General features: G+C 41.9%; 2 protein-coding genes across 3 annotated transcripts; one reads left to right on the top strand and one right to left on the bottom strand.

The window, feature by feature from the left end:
• Window positions 1–234: 234 nt before the first annotated feature.
• LOC141822290 (uncharacterized) lies at window positions 235–2,763 on the top strand. 2 transcript variants are annotated; one of them, XM_074709731.1, is made up of 4 exons: window positions 235–461; window positions 538–835; window positions 998–1,157; window positions 2,456–2,763. In XM_074709731.1, the coding sequence occupies exons 2-4, from the start codon at window positions 605–607 to the stop codon at window positions 2,596–2,598; spliced, it is 534 nt and encodes a 177-aa protein (XP_074565832.1). In that variant the 5' UTR covers window positions 235–461; window positions 538–604; the 3' UTR covers window positions 2,599–2,763. The 2 variants fall into 2 exon arrangements, with proteins under 2 accessions (XP_074565832.1, XP_074565833.1); XM_074709732.1 differs by lacking the exon at window positions 538–835.
• A 521-nt stretch (window positions 2,764–3,284) lies between these two features.
• On the bottom strand, window positions 3,285–6,829 carry LOC141817704 (proline-rich receptor-like protein kinase PERK9). Its single transcript, XM_074705340.1, has 8 exons — window positions 5,432–6,829; window positions 4,935–5,330; window positions 4,746–4,832; window positions 4,585–4,655; window positions 4,407–4,483; window positions 4,174–4,321; window positions 3,687–3,848; window positions 3,285–3,603 (listed from the first exon to the last, which is right to left on the bottom strand). The coding sequence occupies exons 1-8, from the start codon at window positions 6,354–6,356 to the stop codon at window positions 3,418–3,420; spliced, it is 2,052 nt and encodes a 683-aa protein (XP_074561441.1). The 5' UTR covers window positions 6,357–6,829; the 3' UTR covers window positions 3,285–3,417.
• Between the last annotated feature and the right edge of the window lie 2,438 nt (window positions 6,830–9,267).

Here is a 9,267-nt window from a genome sequence, read left to right as displayed (position 1 = left end):
TATAAATAAATATTATATTTCACGGAGGAATGACCATTACTTGGTGAAATATCTCATATTAATTTTTTTTCAATTAACATTTCATTCAATTTTATTTTACCCTCTCAAATAAATAGAATTAATGTCATTTAAGAAATCAAAGCCTCTCGAATTGGGCTCTTATTGGACCTAAACCAAGGCCTTTTTAGAGGACACGATTTGAACCGGATTGATCGAACCGGATTGATCTAGCTGGCCGGGTTTAATTGAGTTGAAGTGAACCTTCGAAAATCCCACAATTTCGCCGGCGAGTCTCTCTCCCGATCGCGTTGCTCCTCTTGTCACCTCATCGGTTTCCGCCGCCGATCGTCGCCTCCGTTTCCCGATCGGTTTCCGCCGCCGTCGATTGTAGCAGCAGGGGAGCATTCTTCTCCCATCCACAGCGGCTTCCGGCTTGTTCCTTGTTAATTTGGTAAAACGAGGTGCGTTCTTTTACTCTTTCTAATTGAATCTGAAGGGCTCGCATGGGAGGGAGGGTAACCCTAGATAGTATGGAAGGGTTATCGCACGGAAGGGCTTGTAGTTGCTCATATCTCCTTCACGAATTCTGGTTGTTTTCTCTTTCATGTGCCTCATCCGGTGGATTTCCTCGCTGTCTGCTTCGTCCGGGCCATCGCGACTTGAAATCGAAGTTCGCAGGAGGAGGAGGGGAAGTTCGCTGTCTGCTTCCCTAATCCTTCCGCCGCCAGCGCATACGCCGGTGGGATACTTGCTCGCCCTCGGTCCTTCGCTGCGAACTGCCCCTGACGAGGACATCTTTCGTCGCAAGCCGACCTTGGTCCCTGTGAATCCCAAGGTCGTCCCTCCTGTGGTCCTGCGCTTGAATCCTGCGTTCTTCCTTGTCCGCCGCATCTTCTTCCGATTGCAGCACCACCCCTGTTCATTGCTACTGTGTTTCTCCCACAAGTGTAGTGTTTCTCCCATCATATTCTCCTATTTCTGATTGTTTTTTTTCTAGACAAGAGAGAGAATGGCATTGAGGCGTCCATTGGGATTGTCAGATGGCGAGTTGATGCGATCAGACTGCAAGCCTTGCACGCGTTTGATGCGCCACACAGCTGGCATCTTCAGTGTTGGTGGTGCCCTTTCATTTTGGATCCTTTGTCGTCTCCACTATGGTATTTTTCCCTCATCCTTTTGCACCTCTTGTGGTTTTATTCTTTAGTTTCTCAGCCTATTGAATATCAAAGTAAAACGTAAATTACTAATATCAGTTGTTTTCTGCATTCATGTGGAGGTTAACTTCCATGTATTATTGGTGATATGGAAAAAAATATTTTTTTCTTCAATGGAACAATTAGGTTTTTTGGCTTAGTTTGAATAGTGTTGATCATTGAAGGATCAGGCTCAGTGAAATCTTGACTATGCTTTCTCAGTTGAAATGTTTTTGTCTTAGCCCAAGAACAAAATTAGACCAACAGGATTTTCTGCAAACTAGACCATAATGTAGTCGTTATGATACAATTCTAGGATTGAAAGTGGCGACTAAAGGGGGTGAATAACTAGAAATTTGAAATTAAAAAATAACTTGAACATATCCGGATTAAAAAGTTAGATTATGTAATGGAATAATAGAAACAAAATAAGCAATGCTAAAAAAAGATTTAATGCAGTTTCGACTTTTTTATCTACCAACATCTGTCGGACTTTTCTATCTCAAAGTCTAAAGCATAGTCTTGGTTGGCAATATGGGTCTAAGAGTTTCATTCTCTCCCTCAACATTTCTACTTCCAACATGCTCCTTCAAATCTAACATCAATAGAAACGAGGGCTTTGATAACCATGTTATAGCCGCAGAGCAGCATGAGCCCAATCTAAAATGTCAAGACACTGAGATTTTTGTTTTTAAACATATTTAATATACCTCACTTGGCAAGGTTCCTCAAGGCTATTTCATCAGCCAGTCCTATTTTTACTTGTTTCATTCTTTAACTATGATTCTCTTAGCTTTTCTTGTTATGATCTAGATAGAATAACTTTTTATTTTATGTTTTCATTGATATCAAAGTGTATGATTATTATTTTTCGTCTCATATCCTTCACCTTACAAATTTAATCATGAACCATGATGATCTTCGGAGGATTACTTTTCAAGCAATTAACTACTTCAGGTTGTTCCTAATTTCTATATTGTAGAACACATAAGCATCTGCTGTGTGCTGTTCCTATAAGCAAATAAGCTTGATAACTCACACTAGCAATTCACTGGTTAATCAGATACTTGTTATCCAATTTGATTCTCATAACTTAATATTACTGTAATTTTTAACATACATGGTTCTTTAATTCAGGATTCCTATGTGCAAAAGTGTGGGCCTTCAACTAATGTTTTTTTTTAATCACCTGTTGAACTTTGTTGTGCCGATCCAAACTAGTGGGATAAGACTTAATTGTTGTTGTTGTTGTTATATATAAGGTCCGCGGATAACTATCCCACGAACTCTTAGGTGGGCTTCATGTGGAGCAATAGCGGTGAGTTCGTCGACTGCTCTGCTTGTCCGGCTCTTTAGTCCAGAATGTGAACCTCAAAACATTGCTGCTGTTAAACTCCTTAAGTGAGCTTTCGACTTCTCCGGTGGAACGTCGCATCTTTAAAATTAAGGACGTGCAAATTGAACTCCATAATTTTCAAACTGAATTTTGAATAAATGATTGTCAGTTGTGGTGTAATATTTTGACGGTGACTTCCAGACCCATGCATGCAAATTGAACTTTGGTTGGTTACTGTAAATTTGGATTTAAGTTAAAATGTGTGTTAGAGTATTGCAGTTAGGGTTTTAGGGGTGAATATTTGATTAAAATTGAAATTAATTTTAAAAAATAAATTTTTAAAATAATCAAATTAAAATTTTAAATTTAATTGATTTATTTGATTTAATTGAATTTTTATTAATTCTTGCTGGCTTGAAAATAACTTAATCGACGATTCGTAAGCTATCACCAAAAAGATTTTTTGATTTTTGTGATAACCCCAGTATCTCTAGTTAGTATCTCTATCTTCTGTAAATCGATAAAAGTTGTCCAAAACGTCATCCATAGGTTACTATTTGACATCGCGCCAAATATTAAAAAGTCCAAAAAATTTACTCAAAAAGAAATGGATTTCTTAGTCTACATACTAAACTTTCCTATTCAACTATCGATTAAGAACCAAATAATGATTGAGTTACATATTCATAGTGTCAGAAAAGGCATTAGATTTCTTCAATTAACACAGAATTTATTAGGATTTTAGTTTGTAGTAGAAATATAACATATTAGAGACAATGAAGACTAGTATCTAATATCCTGATCAAAAGAATGAGAGGATAAATCCATTTGTGCTAAAGAATGACCAAATGATGACAAAATGAAGAAGCCCTAAAAAAAAACCTTTTTTTATAGTTCTGATTGATTACTCCAACTTGACTGGCTGTGCTCAGGACTGAAAACTTGGGTACCGAATGCCATCCGCTGAAATAGCCGGATATCGCTAGACTCTAAGGCATTGAAGATTTCGCTTTGGCCAGGTTTGACACCATTGTTTAGATCAACATCAGCTAAAGCATCGAGAACTCGTACAACCTGAATCAAATTTTATGTTTATGTCAACATTCAATGTGATAAGTACATGATGATTTTAGCTTGCAGTAAAACATTCAGTATACCTTTCCCATTGAAGGCCTCATAGTTGCTGAATGCCGAATGCAAGCTGCTGCTGCTTCAACCAAATGAAACATTTCGTTTCCGTTATAGTCGTTTCCGAGCCTCGGGTCAGGTATTTCTCCAAACTCTCTAGTTTCAAGTGCATCGATTAGCCGTGCTCGTGCCTACAAAATTGCATATAAACTGATTTTTTTTTCTGGCACAAAGAAGATAAAGTCAAGAGCCAAGTGGCTTATGAATTAGAGAATTAGGAAGTTCAACTTGTTTAATTCAATCATGTTTCAGTGGATAAACCTTTATGAAGACAGCTAAATCCCAACTATTTCTTGTCAAAACATATTTCTCAGGATTAGGTGAATTGGTCGAGATCCAGTTGGGAATAAAAGTTAAAAACTATCTTTTATAACACAACATGAGAATCTATGCATATGTACACAATAGCCACTAGGTCTCTAAAAAACATGTAAAGAAGGAAATGTTAAGTCTTACCCACTCAACAAGGCTCTCCTCGCCCATAGGTTGAGTGTTGTCTACAGGTTTTCGTCCAGTGATGAGTTCCAAAAGAACAACCCCAAAAGAATAAACATCAGATCGGTCAGTCAACTTGCCGCTTGAAGCATATTCCGGAGCCAGATAGCTAAGTTGGAAAGATAAACATAATCGTTAAGGTTAAGTGATATCGCATATCAGACAAGAAATAGGCAATTCATTGATTCACCTACCCAAAAGTTCCTACTACTCGTGTGGTTACATGCGTTTCAGCATCCATAGCTAACCTTGCAAGCCCGAAATCAGAAACCTATGCCATGTATCATGCACATTAGCTATGAAGGCAAAAGAAAAGGTAAACTAGTAACTTCAGAAAGTAATGTCTAGTAATGTCGTATCGTCGAGGATAACCTGTGCTTCAAAATTGTTATCCAATAGTATATTGGAGGACTTGATATCTCTGTGAATTATCCTTGGGTAACCTAGTGAAAACCCCAACAGCAGTTAGTGGTACTTAGATTATCAACCAAAGAGTTTCAAATCAGATTACTAGAAGCTAGTTGAAGTATTACAATCCTCGTGCAGGTAGGCAATGCCGCGAGCTGCCCCAGCTGCAATCTTCACCCTGGTTGCCCAATCAAGGACAGCCATTTCTTTCCCTGAGATATTTATGCAGAAATTGAACAAGACAACTGATAAACCAACCGATAACGGAATATGAACGTTTGTTTCTTACATATGAATCAGTAAGTTAGCCATACCATGAAGATGAGAATCAAGTGTACCGTTGGGCACAAAATCGTAAACAAGCAACCTTTGGCTATCTGAAATGCAGTAGCCTACAAGGGAAACCAAATGCCGATGGTGCACACGACTGATAATCTCAACTTCGGCTTTGAATTCTCTCTCGCCCTGTCCACTGCCAACCTTCAATTGTTTCACAGCAATTTCTCTTCCATAAGGTAAGCATCCTTTGTACACACAGCCGAAGCCTCCTTCGCCTAAGAGATTCTGAGTCGAGAAGCCATTTGTCATATCATACAACTCGTGGTAAGAGAAGCTTAACTGAGCGTTGCCGATCCCTGCTTCAGATGCAGCACTTCCAGACTTATGGTGATGCACAAGGGGAGCTGTTGGGGACCTCAAATGGGGTGATTCTGGTGAGGAAACAAGATATCATCATCATAGCAGACAAAGTTGAACATCAAGGATCGTAAAGCAAAGTCGTTCGATTTACCGAGATGAGTTGCTGCATTACCTGACATTACCGACGAGGTGAACGGAGAAGGCATAACAAATCCTGCAGCATATCCATCGGCCGACTTCCTACGCCTTCTTACGAGCCAAAGAGCCAGCCCCAGAGAAGAAAGTAGAAAGAGTGCCACTACAACAACAACGGGTACAATGGTGGTGCTTGGCCTAGCGCCACCACCTTCTTGAGTGTCGCCGGAGATTGGGCCAACTGAGTTTGTCGAAATTCCAGGTAGAAAGCTGGGGGGAGGGGTCGAGAGAGAAGGAATTCCACCGGGGGAAGGAGCTATGGCACTGGAAGAATTGATGAGGGAAGAGGGTGTGGTAGTGGGTGGTGATGCAGAAGGAAGAGAAGGAGAGCTGGGAGGCGATGTCTTTGGTGGCTCAAGGATTGGTGATGGTGGCGGAGTGCTGGTTGGTGGTCCGCCCGAAGTTGGAGGTGGTGGAGAAGCGGAGGATGGGGGAGATGGAGTGGGAGTTCGACGAGGTGAGGGCTGCGGAATGGTGTCTGGAATGGGAGGAGGAGGGGATGCTGCATTGGGTGGGGGAGGAGAGGCCGGAATCGGAGGAGGAGGAGGAGGATTTGCGACCGCGGGAGTGGAGATTGCAGCCGGTGGCGGAGGTGAAGGTGTAGCAGGCGGCGGAGGAAAGGCCGCAGAAGTGGGTGGAGGAGACAATGGGGGAGGCGGGGGAGATGATGGAGGCGGATCGGCAGCGGGCGGCGGAGAACTGGCGGGAGGAGCTGGTGGCGGAGAAGCTGGAAGAGGCAGAGAGGACGCCGGTGGTGAAGAGGGAGGAGACGAGGCAGGAGGAGAAGCTGGTGTTGGGTCCGTGGTTGGAGGAGGCGAAAGCGAATCCGGCGGCGGAGGTGAATCAGAAGAAGAAGGAGACGGCGGAGTCGCAGAAGAAGAAGGAGAAGGGGAAGACGACATCCTCTGCAACTACAATGAAGCTTAAATGGTCGATGAACAAACCTGCAGACCTCAAATCACCATGGCAGACCTCTGAGCTGCCATTGACAGTAGATGAACCTTCTTCCTTTCTCGATCACACGATCTCGGCATCAACCTTCAGCAACACCATTCAACCCTAAATCGATGCAAACTTAAACAGCTCTCGGGAACAACAAATCGGCAGCACAAACTCCCGAAAACACTCCCCATCGCATCGCCATTGGCAGAACTGGATTCCTAAGCGCCACATACAACAAAAAGATCAACTTCCAGTGAACAAACCCATCGAGATCCTACTTTTTGGAGAGGAAGAACGCGTAGCGTACCAAATCGGGGCAGCCTGTTCCCACCGGATCAAACGGCGGCCCAAATTCTCAACTTCACTAAAGAAACCACCGCAAGATCCAAACTTAATTGAGCAAATGGGGATCAAAACAAAGAGATAGAAAAAAAAAAAAGACAGATCTTGTGAACGTTTGACTGTAAATTGTTCTGAATGTTCCAGCTGCAGCGATTAGGGTAGAAGCAGAGTCTTCTACTGGTCGAAACTAAAATTCTTCGCATGTGACTAGAACACTGACAAGGGAATGGGAGTGGATGATTCCGAAAATGAAATAAAATAAATTGTTATTATATTTATAGGATTTATCATTTATAGATAGTGCATGATTGAAAATTTTCAAAAATAATTTTGATTTTTGGGTAAATAATTTGCCGGATTTTTGTTAATTTACCAAATTTAGACTTGGATTGCAACTCGTCCTCGTTATTTTATAATGAATAAATGTATTTTAGAGAATCATTTCATCAAGTATAAGTTCAATTATTTTTTAAAAAAAATTATTTTTACATAAAATTATATATATATATATATATAATAAATATATTTTAGTATTACCCATGAATCATTTCATCAGCTATAAGTTCAATTAATTTTTTTAAACAAATAAATTATTTTTACATAAAATTTGTGTGTTATGGGGTTAAAAGGATACAGACGAGGTTAACCAAGTCCTAACAGGTGATCAGGTCAATCGCACCCAAGGAGGCACGGGAGATCTCATGTAACCCCTCCTCGCTCGCTCTTCCAGGGGATGAACCGAAGTCCACTTCGGTTCGGTCACGCCTCCTCTTCCTCCTCGTGCACCATGCTGGGGGATGAACCGAAGTCCACTTCGGTTCGGTCACGCCCCCTCCTCCTAGTGCACCATGCTGGGGGATGAACCGAAGTCCACTTCGGTTCGGTCACGCCCCCTCCTCCTCATGCACCATGTTGGGGAATGAACCGAAGTCCACTTCGGTTCGGTCCCCCTCTCTCACCTGCTAGTTCCCAAGGGCCACTCCTCCCATCATTTGTTATGATGATCTCACGTGTCCTCTCACTTATTTCATCACGACACGTGTCTGAGGGGACCGCTCCTTTCTTGCAAGTCAATGCCGCCACGAGTCCACTAAACAGGCCATACCTCGGACCATACCCTTAGACATTCTGTAGGACACATTCATAACGTTGATGGGGCCCTCCGGGTCGTGTCAGAGACATGACATTTCAGAATCTCCTTCCTTAAGAGGGTTAGTGTTTCAGTGGAGAAAGGTACGCGCGCACAAACGAGCTCTTACGATTTTTCTCTTCTTCTTCCTTAGCATTTCCTGATCTCCACTCACTAACTTAAGCATCGGAGTGGTCGCGCCGGGGAGGATCCCCGGCCCTCCATCTCACGTGCTCTTTCTCGCAGGCTTACTATCCACCATGGAGGCAGATCTTGGACGAGGTGCTGTAGAGTGAGCTAGCCGTCTCGTCCGAAGGCGCATCTCAACAGGAACAGTGTGAAACTATTAGAGTGGCGAATTTTACTTTTTACTAAAATGAATTTTGAATGGTAATCATATCCCACTTGATTCAATAGTTAGGTTAGTTATAAGTGACTCAACTTATAGACCAGGCCAAGCACGGCATCAGCCACAAATTGAGTTTAACTGTATATTTTAAAATATAAAAATTAAAAAAAAACATTAAGAATTAAATATATATATATATATATATATATATATAATTTATATGTTGAATTAGATTGTATGCTTGCTAAGTGAGTTGATTGGTAAGAGGGTAAGCGAGCCAAGCCGCTTGCGAGTTATTTGGATCTCAATTCAAAAACAAAAAAATCATTCGATCAAGTTAATGTGGTGAGTTCGAGCTTGATTTCAACCTAGAAAATATTATCGAGCCGAATTCGAGTTTAATAGTATTTAGTTTGTGAGCTCATAAACATATTTAGAAGCTTGCTCCATCCTATTCTATTATATATATATATATATATATATATAGAGAGAGAGAGAGAGAGAGAGAAAATTGATATGCTGCGCGCCTCATCCGTGCGTGCCGATGCGCGACTCAATCTCAACCGTTGATCGAGCGATCCGAGCCACATCCGACCGTCCATTGTACAGTGTTTCTCCTCTGACGTTCGCTCGCTACCGCCGCTGTTGACACGCCGTCCGACCATCGTCGACCGTCGGACCGGGCCCGATCGACGCGCCACTCGCCGATGCGTCGACCAGTGTCGGTCCGACGGCCGAAGGTGGTCGGACGGCCACCAATTTGGCCGGCACAGTAACCGCGCGACTCCAGCGGCTACTGTCGACCAAATCGCGGTCGGAGACCGGCCAAATCGCGGTCGGAGACTGATCAAGAAATAACTAGGATGAGTAAATTGGAAAGGTAATATAATATTCTTTTATAATATTTGAAATTAAGAATAGAAATAACTAAAATGAGCAAATTGGAAAGATAAGACGAACAAATCAATCCAATCGATTAAACCGATTAAATTATATACAACCATATAAAATCGAGAGTTTAAAATTCTTAATTTCATAAATTATAACTCTC

Source organism: Curcuma longa, chromosome 2, assembly GCF_044706935.1.
Source record: "Curcuma longa cultivar G26 ecotype Majalengka, Jawa Barat chromosome 2, ITB_CL_G26_1.1, whole genome shotgun sequence".
Lineage (NCBI taxonomy): Eukaryota > Viridiplantae > Streptophyta > Magnoliopsida > Zingiberales > Zingiberaceae > Curcuma > Curcuma longa.
The sequence above is the reverse complement of the archived record's forward strand: the minus strand, read 5'-3'. Positions and strand labels throughout refer to the sequence as shown.

Bases quoted from the DNA above. Each gene is read 5' to 3' on its own strand.
- LOC141822290 (XM_074709731.1), top strand. From the start codon at position 605: ATGTGCCTCATCCGGTGGATTTCCTCGCTGTCTGCTTCGTCCGGGCCA. The intron at 836-997 runs GTCGTCCCTCCT...TTTTTTTTCTAG, and splicing joins TGGTCCCTGTGAATCCCAAG to ACAAGAGAGAGAATGGCATT. The intron at 1,158-2,455 runs GTATTTTTCCCT...GTTATATATAAG, and splicing joins CCTTTGTCGTCTCCACTATG to GTCCGCGGATAACTATCCCA.
- LOC141817704 (XM_074705340.1), bottom strand. From the start codon at position 6,356: ATGTCGTCTTCCCCTTCTCCTTCTTCTTCTGCGACTCCGCCGTCTCCT. The intron at 4,656-4,745 runs GTAATACTTCAA...GGTTTTCACTAG, and splicing joins TGCCTACCTGCACGAGGATT to GTTACCCAAGGATAATTCAC. The intron at 3,849-4,173 runs GTAAGACTTAAC...GCAATTTTGTAG, and splicing joins AGGAGAGCCTTGTTGAGTGG to GCACGAGCACGGCTAATCGA.